This window comes from Fulmarus glacialis, unplaced genomic scaffold (genome assembly GCF_000690835.1).
Source record: "Fulmarus glacialis isolate BGI_N327 unplaced genomic scaffold, ASM69083v1 scaffold1760, whole genome shotgun sequence".
NCBI classification, from domain to species: Eukaryota; Metazoa; Chordata; class Aves; order Procellariiformes; family Procellariidae; genus Fulmarus; species Fulmarus glacialis.
Window position 1 is genome coordinate 81773 of NW_009189429.1, and position 18270 is coordinate 100042.

At 40.1% G+C, this 18270-nt stretch overlaps 1 protein-coding gene across 1 annotated transcript in view; it reads right to left on the reverse strand.

Annotated features, from left to right (window-relative positions):
* The window catches only part of CD2AP (CD2-associated protein), a 63013-nt gene that overhangs the window by 35244 nt on the left and 9499 nt on the right, over positions 1 to 18270 (reverse strand). Inside the window, exons 3-4 of the mRNA XM_009581871.1 lie at positions 6609 to 6762; positions 2823 to 2923 (exon numbers count right to left, since the gene is read on the reverse strand). Coding sequence (XP_009580166.1) covers positions 2823 to 2923; positions 6609 to 6762 — 255 coding nt within the window. The remainder of the gene's footprint in view (positions 1 to 2822; positions 2924 to 6608; positions 6763 to 18270) is intronic.

Consider the following 18270-nt stretch of genomic DNA (forward strand, 5'->3'; position numbering starts at 1 on the left):
GAAAAATTTCTTGAGCGTACTTGCTTCAGCCTCCTCACCACACTGTCTTTAAAAAAACTCGACTATAAACAAACTATATTACCGGAAAAGGTATCTTTAATCGACATTAAAAAACAGGTTAAAAAAAGTTCTACACGCTCTTCTGGAGAGCATCTGTGCATCTCTGGGCGCTAGCACCACAGATGACAATTTCACAACTCTTATCTTCCATTTCAAAATCATGATACAATTTCCACAAGAGGGAGTTACAGCTCTGGTACACACATCAATACCTTTTTTTTTGAGTGTGAATTCCATTGACTTATTTCTATAAGATGATGAAAACTCAGACTTCTGAACAAAGGGCAAAAAAAAAAGGCTGAAACAAGCAGTTTTGCCAATCTGATTTTTTTTTTTTTTTTTTAAAATAATAACTCAGCTAATGGAGTCATATAAATTTCTATTATGCTTGATAACACAGCATGCAAATACTACAAATATAATACTACAAAAGTAAATCTGCTATTTAGTGCTGCATCTGACAGGAGTGGGAGGAAGATACAAAGGAGAAACAAAAGTTTTACAGCAATGATACAGTTATCACATGCACTTTGTGCATGTATTTTGCAGGCAAAACCCACGTGTTCTGTAAACAAAACCCCCTGCGGATTGAGCCAGCACATAGCACAAGGGCCTTTCTTCCTAAAAGCTACTTCTGATCCTTGTAGCCTGCTCTCTTCAGTATCAGCCATTTAACTTCTGAACCCATCTGCCTCCATCTTCGATTTCATAATCAGTAGTGTCAGTTGTAACTACTCAATTTATGAAAAAAATTGCAAGGGCTAAATACTGAATTATTCTCAGGTAACTAGCAGAACTGATCCCCTTGTGGAACTGATTTTACTTTATCTTCCCCATTAAAAAAAGTGACCAAGTGATCTTTCCTTGAAGTAACAGTTTTGAGTTATCTGCATATATATAAATAGCAACTTTTATATATAAATGGAACCAAATTATCTCACAGTAGTGAAGACAAGTTACCTAAGACAAGTTACCCCAGCATATTGCATAACCAATGGATGGTATTTTCTACCATTCTTCACATTTCTGGTCCATCAGTACAGTTTTGTGAAGCAGACCTAGCCTACACCTGTCAGGTCTATTCTACACAATCATAAAAACAGTGTGCAAATAGCTCTGTGCTAATAGTTAGCTGCAATATTTTTCTATCTGGTAGCATTTGCCTAAAAATTTGATTAACAGTTTTTCTCAGAAGTAGCAAAGGCTGGGTACTGCAAATATGTATTTTCAAATCATTAGGAAAGGAAGAAGCACAAGGACTGACCCCCTAAAAAATTAAAAGAATAAAATTAAAAGAATAAAGTAAAATCCATGTTTCCTTAAGAAACCAGATGAGGAAACGCTTTGATCTTTTTATTGTTTGGCTCCTTGGTCATCTCTGATACACCACACTGAACACCCCTCCCAAAATAATTCCAGATGTTGACATGCGCGACCTGAAACGGCAGCTTCCGCGACAGTTTACTGCACATGCTATCTCTCGTAAGTGCTTACGTTGGACCATTCAAAGTCATGACTGCTGCGTACAGGCACTATCCACAGATTAAACCGGTGAGGTTATCCAGGAGCACTCCTTTACAAAACACCCACACACAATGGTACTTATGAAACTGTGATTTTAGTGAGCAGGTTTTACAAGTCACTTGCTCTGTTTAATTCAAAGAGAACAAATTATAGAAGTCACTAGTGCAAATGCATCTAACAACATAAAACTTTTTCCTTGCTAGGAGAACGGAAAAGTCCTTCCTGGCAACTCTCGGGATCCTGGAGAGTTAGCACTCTCTTCAGAAGAGATCATGCATGTGAAAAACACAATCTCATAAAGCTACTTAAAAAGCACCATGAGACACACGGCTAGGAGGAAAAGTTCAGTCTTCTCCTTCCTCAGGTCTTCATGGAGGTGGTAAGAAGAGATGGCACCAGTGAAGGTCAGAGCATGCCGTGCAGAAGTTTCCCACCTAGTTCTGAAGGGGTTCCTTCCACAATTGCTCTGGTCTTTTCCGCAGGTTCCCTGACAGATTTCACTCTTGTAAGAGACACTCTTCCCACGTATTCAAGCCTCTCACAACACAAGTTGCTATTGAACAGAACAGATACCAAGGAAGCACGTAGGTAGGAAAAGATAAGAAACCCCCACTCAAATACATAGGGTCATTGCCATCAAAGTCTGAACATGAAGACATATCTTTAACTGTATGTCTTACCCAGTGGAAAAGGAGGGCAATAAAATAATAGCATGTTGTTGAGTACATTTGTATGCTCCACATTTCTATTCAAGTCAGTTGAAGTATATTGTACTACAGGTACTGGCTTCTGTGCTGAATACTGTTACTGTTCAAAGCTTCAATCAGTTTGCAAGAAAACATGAAACTGGAAAGTCAGGTCAAATAACATTTTTCACCTAAACCAAATTAGAGTTTAAAGGCAACTTGAAGGCAACTGGTCAACCGTTTTAGCATAAGCATCCTAAAAACAAGGATCACACAGGCAGGGCCTAGGAACTGTACAAGTCTTTCGAAAAAGGAATCTGTGTAACAAACAGATCACGGTTTATTGCTGCAATGATCAAATACTTCCCCTACACACCTAGGAGGTAAGGATTAGATCCTGAGAGAAAGAACTCCTAAACTGTTAGCTTTAGCTTCAAATATGCTACTTCCTATGCTGTTTTTCCAACATCCTCGTAATTCAAGTATTCAACCAAAAAACCAACTTGAATTTTGGCCCCGTGAAGAGATGATCAGCTCTGTAAAACATCTTACCTCTTCATTGATGTCGATCACATCCCCCAGCTTGAGTTCCAGCTCATCCTCGTTCTGTGGAATGTATTCAAAGAGCACTTTGCACTGCCGCTTCTTGGACCCTGATTCAAGGGAAATGGCAAAAGTAAGAACGCTGCAAAGGAAAACTAGTTTTTCCTATCCTCAGCTCCTGAGGATCAAATCTGACCAGAACACCAATAAACCATCCCAAAAAGCTATGTGGCTTTTGCTGCTTGCATCACTTTAGGCTAGCAAGCTGTATCTTAGAGCCTGAAAACTATCGAGCTTCACAGACTGCCGATTACAAACAAACACTACACTGCCAATTACCAACATGCTATAAAAAAAACACGTTGACACAAGCAAGTCAGATAAATCCCCAGAACAATGATTTTCAAGTTATTTCCTGACCAAAATCTGCAAGAATGACAACCGCTGCCAGTTGCAGTGTTAGCACTTGCTTGGAAGAAAATGTGCAAGTTTGAGCCTCCAGTCTTAAAGGAATACTGAAAGGAATAACAAATGTTTTGTTCTGCACAACACTGAAGTGCCAATAGCCTTTCTGCCCTCTAACAAAGACCTTGCTAACTACAGGTCTGAGGTAATGCTAACATTTGCTCAGCTCGTATTTCAAAATCCAGACTCATTTTTATCTGCAAATGCAAAAAAACTCCCTTTTCTCAGTGGAGCCAAGAAATTCAACCCAAGCTTCAACTAGCAGTGTTTGACAAAGACAAAATTAAAATAAAGTGCAGTCTTTAGATGTTTGCCACGTATCATTAAAGCTTTGCAGGCATTAAAAAGACAAAGTGACATCCCAAGAGGGGAGAGCATTGAAGTGGCTTCCAACAAGCCCTCCAGACAGACCGGTAGGAACCTATGATTGCCCAATTACTCTGCACATACCCTGGAGTGATGCTACTGCTACTCCTTCAAACAAGAGGCCATGCCTTCAAACCTTTTCCACAACAGAGCAGCCAGCACACTTTTGAAGGCAATTGTCATCCTGAGCTATGACCCACACACGCTCCCCATCCTCCTCAAAAACAACCTGCCACAGCTTAAACAAAAATATGAATCAAAAGCTTCAAGTGGTAAAGCTTAAGCTTGTAGGAGCTGTATAATTTCCATACTTTCCCTTATACTTTGCACTGCTTCCATACTCAAGCTTCAGCAATTAAGATTAGCTGGGTAAAAGCATTTCAAAACACAGATACTGCCTCCAAGATAGATCGTTGTCTTATTATAGCAGCGTTGAAAGTCCAAAGAGAGACGTTTAGAAGACTGCCACACCCAGTGTCCTCAGTACAAAAGATGCCAGGCAATGGAGTAATTTTCAGCATATAAAATTTCTGAACGAGGGCTCACCAAATCAAGGATTTTCTACATGCTGGTCTGTGCTTTAAAGGGCTTAAAAGGGGCAGGAAACAAATAAACCAAAAGTATGAAGCTCTATGGGTTATTTCTAATAACACATAATTGCCCACATAATACACCCTTCTTTTAACTCCACTGAAACTCACACATCAGCCAAGAGGGATTGTTAGGTTAACAGTAATTGCAATAAACGGTTCACTGGCCTTTACTACCTCCTACAGCGCTTTCAGGGTTCCTCCTTTGTACGAGATTAACTGATACCAAAAAAAGGCAAATTAAAAAGTCATGGCCATTTAGTATAAATCTGATCTCAGCATTCCTTTTCATATTGTAATTCTATCTAAATGGGGAAGAGGGGGAGAAAACAAACCCACAGATGCATTTCAGATCCAGAACTCTCTCTCACTTGAGGTCTGTTTTCAGTGATACCCAGTTTAGGAAGTACTGCCTTCCAGTTTCGAAAATCCCTAGATTAACCTAGGAAGCTAACCAATCCTCTCAGAAAACAACACTCCAGCTTCACGTGGTACCGCAGGACTGCTGGACTGGCAGCCCCCAGGCAATTCTGTCCGTTTCGAAAACAACTTGTCTGGCTTCAGGTTTTATTTGTGTTGTACAGGGTAAACCAAATTTAGCCCTTTGTTGCCGTAATTTAGCACACCTTCTGTATTTTCCTTTTCCTGAATAAAGACTGCCATCTAACCAATAGGAATACTGCCTGCAGCTTATTACTCATCTGATACAAAATGCCTAAATTCAGTGAGAGCAGCACACCAGAACACCATAAGAGACTCCCCAGGCAGAGACAACCTACCTCACCACTTGCTATTAAACTTGCTATTAAAGAAGCTAAACTTTGTGTTTAACGTTGTAAACCTCATTTTACCAGGTTAGGAACCAGAAACGGAAAGACAACTAAGCACTGGAAACCTTTTGAAGGGAGTGAGCGATTGCCCAGGCACAGAGCAAACAGGATCTGCAGGAGCTGTTTAAACAGTCTTCCAGGAAAGAGGGAACAGCAAGTAAAATGGAAACACAGAGATTGTCACTGCGCCAAGTAAACAGTTGTGTGCTTAAAGGGAGGTGCTTGAACACCATTTTCTTCTAGGCAGATGAGACTAGCCAGAGTACTGCAGAGTTTGAGACCAAGTCGTACCTACTACCCCGGCCATGGCCACACAGCCACCAGCATGAGGACGAGACACGCTGAATACGGGATCGTTCCAGGGTTAGGGAGACCAGAATGAGTAGCCGACACCTGAACTGGTTATCAAATTATGTTCATGGAATCCTAGAATCCGAGAATATCTTGAGTTGGAAGGACCCATAAGGATCATGTTGATTCCCTTTCAGAGCCTGGTTGCATTAATCTAAGAACAGTGTTAATCTTTCAGGCTACTTTTTCAAAAGCCTGCTGATGCAAACATTTAACAGGCACAGATGTGCTATTGCCAATATACATACACAGATCAGATTCACTAAAAAGTAATTTTGAAGGTAACATCCTTAGCTGCCTAGAAGAAGGTTTCAACAAATTTGTAAATCTGGTGGTCCCATTTCAGGGCTTTAAAAAGACGCCTAGTAGCTCTTCTCCTTTTATGGGCAAAAACTCAAAAGCATAAACATACCAGAAACAGTAAGTTCTAAATTCTTTCTTTTAAAAAAGCAAGCTTAAATCATAAATGCCTGCAATCTCTTATAAGAGAGAGGAAGCCAGAGTAATTTACAGCAATGTCTCTTGAAAGACTGAGGTGTCCAAATACAAATCACAAGTCAATTTTCTTGATGCAGGGAATGCTAAGTTTTCTGCTCTAGGTTTTAGGCACCTTGATTTAAATACTGGCATTAAAACATAGGAACCACAGATATGGAGGCACCAAGTCTGCACTCCTGACCATCCTGGGGGCTGCAGTTACAATCAAAAGAAGACCACTACTTTTTCTTAGACACCACCAACTCCACCTTATTTCACACTAGAAGCAAGCCTACCAAACAAGAGGAACCTGAACTACAGAGTGCTTCCTTGTCACAAAGCCTTGAATTTGTAGCAATGCTTTTATGTTTAAAAGAAATGACCACAGGAAGATTTTTGATTATCACGAACAGGCATGCAGTTCTCATTCAAGCAGAGCTCACATGAAGTTATAGAGCAACTCTCTGGAATCTGGAAGGGGTCTAAACCCTGTTCCCAAGAAAATTCATCCCTGTTGCTGCTGTTAAGAACTTGTATTTAAGCTTTCTGCCCATGCATCCAGGAGCAGAATTTGGCTTCGAATCAAAGTTTTTCCTCCTATGTCTCTAGTTTTCCGTACAGCCTTAAAACTAAGTCAGACATTAAATAATTCATGTTTATTAAAAAAACGCACGTCAGCAGCTTACGCAATTGAAGGAATTGGAAAGACTACATACTCTTCTTGAAGCTTTTGGATGGGGGATGAGGCTGAAATCCTCCTGCTGGAAGCCCATAGCTGCTCATACGCTGCACAAGACTGGCTACATTGCCAGATTTCTCCCTCCTGACTGGTACGGCATCATCCTTGGGCTCTACATCCTTCTTAATTTCCTGAAACAAGAGATTTAAAAGACTGAGAGACCATTTAAATTACCCAAGAGGTCAGTGTTTTTAGACAGGCGCTCCATAGACTAACAGATTTCAGGTACTTACCATTTGGTGTGTAATGATGTATTATAATCAAAAATCATGGCATCTTGCACCTAAACATACTAAAGGCCTTAATAATCTTGACCCTTCCATACAATCACGTTAGTAAACAGGTAAGCTGATGTCCTGAGAAAATTCAGAAACAGGGGCAGTATTTGAGCCATCTACTCCAACCCTAAGAAAAGTAGCTTTGAGCCCAGAAGTCCCACATTACAATTCTTAAGTCACAGCTCATATTCGAAAACATTTTTAAAAACATAAATATAACTTCAATGACAGACCCATAGGGTAGGGCACTAAATAAAATACTTTAGTATATAAAACTGTGTTAGGTGATCGTCTCTGCCTCAGAGAGCTCAAAGGTTGTTTACAGACAAGATGCAATCGTACTGCTGAAAGACACAAGTGGAAAAGAAAGTGAAATACAAGAAACAGAGTGGGAGGAAGTGAGGGGAAAGGTGTAGGAGGAAAGTAAACAGACTTTCTTTTTCTGATAATTGTCTCCCACCTTCCTATCTTTCTATATTAAGGTGTTAGCATTGGAATTGAATGTGCCAATCAAGACTAAGAAGCCTATAAACAAGAAAGCATCAGTCCTTGACAGAAAAAGCCATGTACGCAGCAGTTACTCTACTGCATCAGCTCATTAAATGATACTCCAAAAGAAGGAAATCATCACTTTGCACAAGAAGAAACCCATTAATTCAGATCAATGGCCCATCTAGCGCAGAACACAGCTCCCAGCAGCTGCAATCCCAGACGCTCTTTAGAGAGCTAGCCTGCAACCCAGATCCTCCCACATTTCCAGAGCACCCATAAGGGTTTCATTAGGGAGAGACATCCCCTCCTCTCTCCCTTTCACGTCTGCGGATGAAGCTGTCTAATCCCTTTCTGCATCCATGGTCCTGTCTGCCTCCACAGCTTCCTTGGGGATAGACACCAGATATTCGCTTTCTGCTATGTAAAGAAGCTCCTCTCTCTCATCTGCTTTAAGCTGACACCTTACTAGTCCCTGTGTGTGCTCCCCACCACTGCCATTTAGTTTATCACTACCTCCATGGCTGTGTAAACCTTGATCATATCCCCCGTTGGCTTTATCCTCTCAACTGAAGAGTCCCAGCCTTGCCAGCCCCCATCTCACCAGGCAGCTGCTCCATCCCCTTCAACATCTAGCCACCCGTCCCCATGCTGGTCTCAACAGATCTTAGCCACCCGTCCCCATGCTGGTCTCAACAGATCTGATGACACCTGGCGTCCTGCCAATGTTTTGGGCTGTCACTGCACCCAGAGCTGAGGATTGTGGAGAACTGAAAGCAGCACTACCAGATATTCATGAGCTGATGCGCAACTCTCAACTGGCAGTTCCCTGTAGGCATGGTATGGATTACCTATTCTTATACACATTACTTGGCATTTACCTACCTTCAAGCTCATCTGCCACCCTTTTTGCCTGCTCAGCTCCTTGCCATCAGCATGGCATTGGACTATGTAAGAGTTTAATAGCACTCACAAAACGGGAGTGTCTGCTGTTAAATCCCCTCTCCAGAGGACCGGAGATGCTGGATAAAGCCAGTACCACAACCAGCTCCTGGGGGATCCCATTGCCGACTCTCCTCTATCCTGAAAGTCACTGATAAGTCTTTTGCTTCTTATTCTTTAAGCAACTTCCACTCTATAAAACAATTTTTCCTTCAGTCTCACAGCAACTTCATTCCTTCAATAACCTGATGGAAGACTTTATCATAAAGACTTTCTGAAAACCCAAGTGTGTCACACCCACTGAATCTCATGCGCCTGTGTGCTTAGCAAGATCCTCAAAGCCCGTCAGCTTTCCCACCACCACAGCATTACAATATCTTGAGGAAAGCAAACACCCGTAAGTACTTTGCAGCTTTTCGTGATCCACTTCAGAACAATTCTTGCATCCATCGCCAGTAGCCACTGGTTAACAACCCCACTAGTTATTTCAGCTACAGCTATACTAAAATATTTAATAATATTTGAAAATAATATTGGAGATATAGATATAGATAGATATAGAGATATATATATATATATACACACACAGTCTTACTAATGTCATGTGAACTCTTAAACATGAGCTTTACGACAACAAAACTCATGCACTGATGAAACGCCAAAAAATGAGAAGCGTATTCAACAGGACTTCTCTGGTGCTTTCTGGAACATTAAAACCCAGGCTACTTACTGCAGCTGTCCAGCTGGAAAACTCAGCAGGTCTGGAAAGCTACTGATGTTTTCAAACAAACTATGAACGTCAAGTCAAACAGTCCAAAGCACCTTCCTATTTCCCGAAAGAGCAGAGCAAGTTGAATAAGCAAGACTACTGACAGCACAATTTTTCCCTCCCACTTCATCTACATTATATAAAGAGGCTTTTCAGAAAACAAGCGAGTTGTTCCTGCTGTTACTCTCCTTCATCCACAGGGACTTCTGCTCTGGAGATCTTAGGTCTGCTGAGATCCCATCTTCCAAGCCAAAAAAAAAAAAAAAAGCTCCAGAATACACAGCATCGTGTCTACCTCCCATTTCACATTTCAAAGATTGTCATTCTCAGTCTTATAGCTGTTTTTTGGCCAGCTACTTGCAAGTCTGATAAACCATGAGGTATTAAATTTGGCTACAGCTGAAAAGTTTGCCACCTGCGAAACACCCTTCTAGCTGCCTTATTGACAAGGCTCAACTGAAAAATAGTGGTGCTTGAAAACTTGCCTAGAGTGGACCTGTCCCTGGATTTTTAAAATTATAATCTTTTGCCATGCAATTTATACAGCCTCCAAAAGCTTCCAGCTTTCCCAGTTAACGAGTTCCTCAACTGTAATGCTCTCCGATGAGGAGTCAGCTCCCGGCTCCTTCCCCAGGTTTGCACTTCACACAAGACTTCAGAAGTGGCTGCTGCAATAATTTTGTGAACAGCAGGGATGCAAGGGAGAAATGGGGAATACATACACAGGCGGCCTGGTCAAAAACATGATGTACAACTTCTAATAAATTAAGAATGAAAAAAAAAAACCCACAAACCACTTCCAAATGCTAGAACAGGCTGTAAGGTAAGCACCACCTTTATCAGTAATTTGTAGTACAGACAATATACTTTTAAGTCCAGCAGTAGTATCAAAGGCAGCAAAGTAATTGATAGGTTACAAACAACAGGAAATGATTTGAGACAAAAGCAGTGACCACAACAAAAGGCTGAAGACTCAAAAATAAAAGAAGGAATGCTTGAGTGACTTTCCTGCCTGGCTCGAGTCAGTAGTTGAAGCAGTGACAGGTAGGAAATACTCAAAGTCTAACACACGACTAGCAATGACAAATACAACAGAAAATACAGTGGAATTAGATTAAAAGGTAAGATCTAAAATAATTCTGTGAGCAACAGTTATATGAAGAAAATCTTGCAAACACATTCAAAGGCTGAAGATTTAAGAATTTCATCAGCAGAAACCAGAAAGAACGATCAGGCACTGGGAGAGACTGATACCACCAGATCTTCCTCATACAGCTAAGATATGAAAAGTTGAATACTTCAATACACAGTTAAAAGAAACCTTCCTAATCTAAGATATATAAAAGGAACGAGGATGCAAGGAAAAGATCAAGATGCCTATGTGAAAAAAACAGGAGCAGAGAGCTGCAAGTAATCAGAAAAGATTTGCAATAAATAGACAAGGGTAAAGAACCGATGCCAGCCATGCTTGAATCAGAGACTGGATGGTGATATTTTACTTCATGTATTAGAAAGCACGCTGTGACCGTAACATCAAGTGAAGCTGTTTTGCAACAAGGGGAGGAAAAATAACCACACAAGAGTCTACCGCTACAGCAACCAGTGATAAACCTAGTTTTGACAAAGAACTACAGAAGAAGGGGTTAATAAGCATGGATAAGCCAGCAACTGCTTTCTTCATACTTAACCTACTAACCTTTAGAACATCGTTGTAAAATGAGGACTATTTTTTTTCTTCGTCTTGTTAAAGAGGAACTGCAGCATTAATTATCCTTCCTCAGGGCATTAAAAACCGCATTAAAACCAAACCAACTTAAAGCAAATTCAGGAATCCCTGGTCTCCACACCCGCAAGCAGTCCACTACACCACAAACCTGTATTTCACATCAGTCCTCTAACAGTAGGAAACTGCTCTAAAATTCATTTTCAGAAGCACACATCAGGATCCTCTGACATACGTACCCATCACCACTGCCAGCAATTTCATCCTGAGCATCATCGTTATGACTCTGACCTTTTGGACATGTTAAGATTTTACAAAAGAAGTAATTTCTAAACAAGACACATACCAGTTTGGATCTCTGAAAACTGACACTAATTGATACAAACATTAATACATGCTCCATTAAAATGTTAGTAAGATCCTGCAATTAATGTTCAATGTTAACGAGAGTCTACAGTACTTACATCTCTGCCTGAAGAGCCTGAATTTCAGTGGTTGGAAAATGACACTGTCCTCTGATCTCAACTCCCAAGTACCACTATAACCAACCTGAACATGCCCAAGATTCCTATTCATTGACTTCACAACAACTAAGGCATTTTTCTTTCTTTGTTTTTGTTGTTTTTTAAGTCAGCCTTGTATATCCAAACTAACAGAGAGAGTTTGGGCTGTGACAATACCAATAAAAAGCCTCCAGGACACTTTAGCTTGTTTTGAGATGAGGCCACCACCAGCTGCTAGCCAGCAAAAAAGAAATGAAAATCTGACATCAACTGCAGCTGCAAATTTTAATATTTTCATTATGCCAGTCCGCTGCAGTTCAAGGCTTGTCAGTGTTTCCATTAGCAACACAGATTTTATGCATTTATGACTTGGCAGTAGAAGGTCAATACAGACTGTGTCTTGGCATAAAACACACTCAACTGGGAAGTAACCACCCACTCTTTCTGTTACAAACTACAGCACTAGTCTTAAAAGTTTGAAGTTTTCACAATCTCCACTAAACGCGTATTTCACAACACTTACAAAATTTGCCGAAATCACTACAGGCTGATATGCAAAAATGTGTATAAATCTAACTCAGTAGCAAAAAAGGATCAGGGTGATCTTAAGGGGCTATTGTTTTAATTGCACTTGTACATTTTACAATTCGTCAGGGAAATGTATATATTTAATATATAAAATCTCAAAATCATTGAGGTACAGCAACATGTGAAACAAGAATTATTCTTCTTTATACACAGACAAAAATCTAACACATCTAAATTCACCTATAGCCTCATGATGCCTATTAAAATAAACAAATAAGGAGGCAGTCCTGACCTACTTTTTAAGCGAGCGAGCAAGCACCCTTCCCACCATCAGCCGCTTGCCCACGCATCGCTCCAGCGGGGACAGCAGGTTCCCCCCCACTTCCCTCGCCAGAAGCGAAGAGCACTAAAATCAGTAGGGCACTGGAGATAAAGAAAGCAGGTCAGATCATCTGAAAGGACATGAGGAATAGATGGTTATAAATATGAAGTCTGTTCCTGAATTACAGAGCACAGAGAAGTTCATTATCCAGCAAACCTAAATCCTCAGCTAGATTCTTCAAGCATAAATATTAAGACTTTAGCTGCCCACATCCTTCTATGTCGTTACACCAAGAACAATCACCTTTAGACTTTTTACATTATTTCCACGGTAAATTACAAAACATCAGCTTGTACAAAAGCTATGTGCATTTCTGTTATTGGCTGAGTACATTTTAAAGCAAGATCTCCAGCAGCAGAAAATGATCTCAATCTCTGTATATTCTTCATCTCAGCCTCTTCAAAGGTAAATGTCTGAGCCTCCACACAGGATTTTCTCATCTCTTTTCTTCCCCATTAGAACAGCAATAAAAAAAAAAAAAAATCTATGGACTGGCAAATTAAGTTTATGATTCATATTTTACTGGGCAGAAAATAAGGAAGTCCGAATTGAACCTGTCACTTATTTTAGGGGAGAGGGAGGAATTGGAAGCTTGTGATAAATCTACAGACAACAGTTTTGTTTATACAAGTTTATCTCTTCCCCTCACAGCCTGCAAAACCCCATCACTGAAAAACAACACATATGTATGTGTGTGACTGTATACAAACACATACAAAAATCTGTACATCTGCAGACACATGAGATATTGTCAGCTATAATCTGTTCAAGTGCAATGAAACACTGTGGTTCCTGGAACACAAAAAATCTTCACATAGCTAATTATTTAAGCACCCATTACCTCGTATTTACAGTCTTAGTTACAGGAGCAGGCAGGCAGGGACAGGGCAGCTTTAACAGCTCCAGTCTCTTAAATCTAAGATATCCCACATCCTTGCATTTTGCCAGTGTCTCCTCCTTGAATAGAAAACATGTTTTCTCATCCTCAATGCAGACACCCACAGAGGCGAAATATTTAATAAAGGCAAAGAAAGATAGATTAATAATTTGCAGCTATACCTATCTGCCCCATTCCTTTGCCACACTTGCCACGAACTAAAGGGACAGATCAAGACAATTTATGAACCAAAGGAGAAGCTGAGAGGCTCCTGAGTTCTTTGCCTGGAGCATCTGGAGGTCAGACCAGGTTCCACCCCCTGACAGAACTGCTTGGCTGGGAGAGGTCTCCAACTTCCCAGAGGATTAAACGTTATCATTGAAAATAGAAACAAATCACTTTAAAGATGAAAGTAGTTAGTATCTGAAGAATGGACAAACTTGATAACCTTTGTTTTCCAAGACAAATTACCTCCTGGGCAATTTAACATGTGTCACAGGTTGATTTTTTTTTGGCCTAATTTATGGCCAAAGTAGGGACTGTTTAACAGTAAATCACTGGGTTTATTTTTTAAGTGCTGACCCACGATCAGGCTGAACCAACAGTAAGGCAGCATCACTCCTCATCTTTGCCTCTTCCAAAACTGAAATTGCTTCATATTCTGACTTCTGTACACCCCAGTCAAAGGCACTTCTGTTCAAGGCTAAGGTTAGAAAAAAGTTTCCAGCTGACATGAGTCCCCAGCAGTTTTCACAGGAGCTACAGACACGTACTGCTATGGGAGCAACTGTTGCTATAGTTCCTCAACACAGCATGCCACTCACTCAAAGGCCATTATCAGCTGAGAATGGCTTTGGAAATTCCCCTAAATGTTTCTTACAAGAGTTTTACGCAGAGCTATCCATTACATCTAAACTTTTCACATGCTTTAAACACGAAAGTACAGAAAGCAAGGATGCAAAGTCCTGGTAGATAAACTTATCCACTGTCAAGCAATGCCAGAAGACATCTGTGGACTCTCTGTGCATAGAAGAGTTTCATAAATGGTTGGAGAAATATTTTCAGAAAGTTTAATTATTAATATTTGTGCCTGCTGCAGATTCAAATCACAATTTCTAACTTTTTCCCCAAGAATAAAATATAATTAGCTACAGAAGAAGTGACTCAAGCCAGGCTCACACTTCTCCAGTTTGCAGACAGAATCCCAATGTCTCCTTCTATTAAATCACACCCACATCACGTCACTCAGCATGGAGTTTAACAAGTTACCAATATTTTTACATCTGTTATAATCTATGCTAAATATAGATCATATAATCATACTGCCTCGCTATTAGGAAGAAAGGCACCATCAATCAGGCATGGTATCACTTCTTTCTCACAATACATAACACATGGAATAAGCAGGATCTCTGGGAAGCATAAAAAATTACAGACTCACTTCAGACTGACAGACTAAAACTTGAGCCATTGAATAAGTGTAATATTTGAAGGTGAAGAACAGGTAAATGACTGGATAAGGAAGACTCCCTCTCTACAGAGGGAATGTAGAAGCAGACTTGGAATTTCAGGTCTTGATACAGGTTTTTTAATTTTTTTTTTAATTATTATTATACATGCATATATTTTATATTTTTTTAAATATATATATAAAAATAATTAATTTTTATTGTGGAGAACTGTATACCTATAAAGCTTGTGCCAAACAAGTGTCAAAACAGGTTCTGATCTGAAGTCTTGTTAATATTTAGAAAATACAAGAGACCTAAGAACATGTAATGTCTTAGCATCCCAAGAAGCTTTTGCCAATGTTAAAAAGACTCTTTCCATCTGCTTTCAACAAGGGCCAAAGTCCAGATGCAGAAAAGCACAGCAGTCAGATCACCAGGCCTACCAACAGTGAGACAAAGAATCCTAAATTAACAGGAGTAACTGAAGGAAGCACAGATGTTTACATCAATGTTTCCCAACCATTTAATTAAGAAAAAAAAGGTAGCTTTAAAATACTTCTAAAAATAATACCTAAATAATATTTTATGGTGCTGCCAATTCACAGCCAGATAAAAACAGCTTAAAATGTTAATTGTGTTTCTTTTCTATTGTACTTGCTTATACATACGAAAATTTAATTATACTTCTTGTAATTGTTTTATAGACGAACAGTTAATGTCCTGTCCACCACCAGCCACAAAACAGTGCTTTAGATCAATGAAACCAAGAATCGCACGTGGCAGAGGGCAAGACAGACCCAGTTCCCGCAGCACGTGATGTTTTATCAGGCTTCTCACACAATGGAAGGCAGGAAGCCACATTTCTTTCCCTTCTCCCAATTAAGTGCCTCTAGTGCTGGTCCAGAGAAATGTGTGATCCATTAACCACTCCAGGTCCACTTTGATGTTTAACTCATAACATCCCTTGTTCCTTCTCGCCATCATCCTGGCTTCCTGCATCCGCTGTCACACGCAGCTTTCTTCTTCCCTGCATCCCTTTTCCAGGGCACCGATCCCTCTCCATTCCCTGTAAAACCTCCAGCAGTTCACTCGTGGCCACCTCTGCACAAAGGTTAAAGCAAGTTAAAACATTGCCACATTTATGTCCCCATCACAACTCTTGCCTAAGACACAAAATTAAATGCTTACGAGATTTGCTGAATCAGGGCTAAAAATATAAACCTCAAAATCTCAGTGAAGATTAAAAGAGGTTTGAAGATTATATTTTATCAAAAATTCACATATTAATTAGAATTTTGAACTAAAAACACATCTTGCTTTTTACTGTTGTTTTATAAGCAGAGAGAGGTGACAGGGCACCTGCCCATCATCATCATCAGTTTCTAACAGTTTGAAAGCTTATTACACCAAGTCCAAAGCAAATGAACGCACATACATACACTGAAATAATATTTTTAGGAAGTAAAAAGTAATAGACAGAACTCAGTGTTCAAGGAAGGAAAACATACATTCAAAAATAAATGTAATACTGAAAACACTACAGTGGAGGAGAGCTAACTTTCCCCCTCCAAAACGATGGCCCATCCAAAAAAAAAAAATTCACAAGTGGTGCAAACGTTATGAGATGACAGGCCAGATGCGCTAGCCTCACGCAAGTTTAAGTTTCAAGTTCACAAGTAGATTACTTCATTCAACCTCATAAAAAAAAAAGCAAAAGGACAGATTTAATATTAACAATGTTGGGTGTACACACATGTTGATTTATTAGACATATGGCAAAGTACTAAAAATACAGCACTGGAATTCACAACCAGAGCCTCCCAGGATCTAACGTACATTACATATTACATTACCTGGATGACTCACTTTTTTGGTATTATTACATATGCTAATTCCAGAATACATATTTATGGCTGTATTTTAGACTTCTGTATACAGTAAATGTCTAAACTTAAAAGTAGGTTTTCTGCACACGACCAGTCAACTATTGCTGAGCAAGACACTGGCGATGCTTTGTGGAGTTTACTCAATAAAGGTTGCAAATGCCATCTGATGCAACACACCCTGTTTGCAAGCTTCCAGCCAGAGAATGGTCACCTTTCTCCGGTGCTCAGAGAGGAAGTTATAAAATTATGTGCAAACCAAGTGTAAAAACTAAATAAGGAAGGGCAAAAGAGCAGACTGTTCCATGTGGTTAAAGGAGTAACTACTTGTATATACCTGCTGCCCCTTCCAGACTAGCTTGTGCAACAAACCATTACACCCAAACTGAGCAGCACTACGAGCGTCCAGGAGTGTGCAGTTACAACAGAGTAACATCACAAGCTGATACGCCATTTAGAAAAGCAAGAGGTGCATGTACAACCAAGAAACTTGGATAACTCAAATCAGAGAGAATAATCAGCATAATAAGCAGGATTCACACAAGTCATTCGTCACATTTTATCCCGCCGTCCTTCGGAACAGTACTTCAAGTTCCCTTCCATACCAGTACTGCCACTGAGGCAAAATTTAGGAGCTCTTTCTGTTTCTCCCATGCTCTTGGCAACACAGTATTTTAAAATACAGAATATATACATACACTTTAAAATACCAAATATTAAAAGAAGCACCAGTGTTTTCTTCATCCTGCGTTCATATTCAGCCACGGAAGACTTCATGATGCTACAGATTTTTACTTTTACAGTGAAACAATTTTCAAATGCAAACTGAAAACTTCTTGAGAGGTGACTTTTTAAAATATTTTAAAGCATGGATGCTCATCTAGAACAGAGAAAGGGCCACACCATTTCACCAAATTTTCTGCACTTAAATAGTTAACTTTTGAGGAAAGCATTTGTGACATTTCAGATCTAATAGTCCATCAAGATAAAGAATTCATACAGCCACACAACTTTCTCATGCCATATCTTTACAATCAACATACCTGCACTGCCTTGGAACGTGAAATAATTCACACATCGCCAACCAACACCGATACAGCAATAAAATCCCAGTATAGACACAGTGACGAAACGAAAAGACAACCTGGCACGCAGGTGCCCACAAGCTGCTGTGCTGGCATAGCTGTGTCAGCAACAGCAGCTCTATGGTTCAAAGTCTCAGACCATCTGCAAACTCAAACCAACCTCAAGACTTTGCTTTTCCCCTCTTCATGCCAGGTACAGTCAGTTGACAGAGGGAACTCACAGGGACAGGGCCCAACTGGTATAAACCCAAGCAGTCAATCCAGTGATTCGACTGCAAAAATCACAGGAATATGAATAATCTATGATGAGCTCTGAATCCCAGGGAACACTCTTACATATGACTATATGCCTATATATCAGTGCCATTGGCTACGTCTGCCAATGTTTTCAGCTGTTGTTTTTTTGTTTGGTGGGGTTTTTTGTTTTGTTTTTTAACCTTATTTTTAGAAACAATGGCTCCCCCATCATAAGCAAGGCTCACCCAAGCCATTTATCCTGACGTTCCGGTTGGAAGAAACCTGTTTCCTTGTTTATTCAGGCCAAAATAGCTGGCTAGCAGGGACCCGTCTCTCACCCCACAAGCACAGGAATCATTATCACCATTCTCACAAATCCCAGACACATGCTGATGGACGGGAGCAGCTCAGCAAACCCATATGGCACCCCCGACAACACACTCGCCAGTGGCACTATTTTCTCCAAAAGCCAGAAAAAAAGTCAGCAGGACT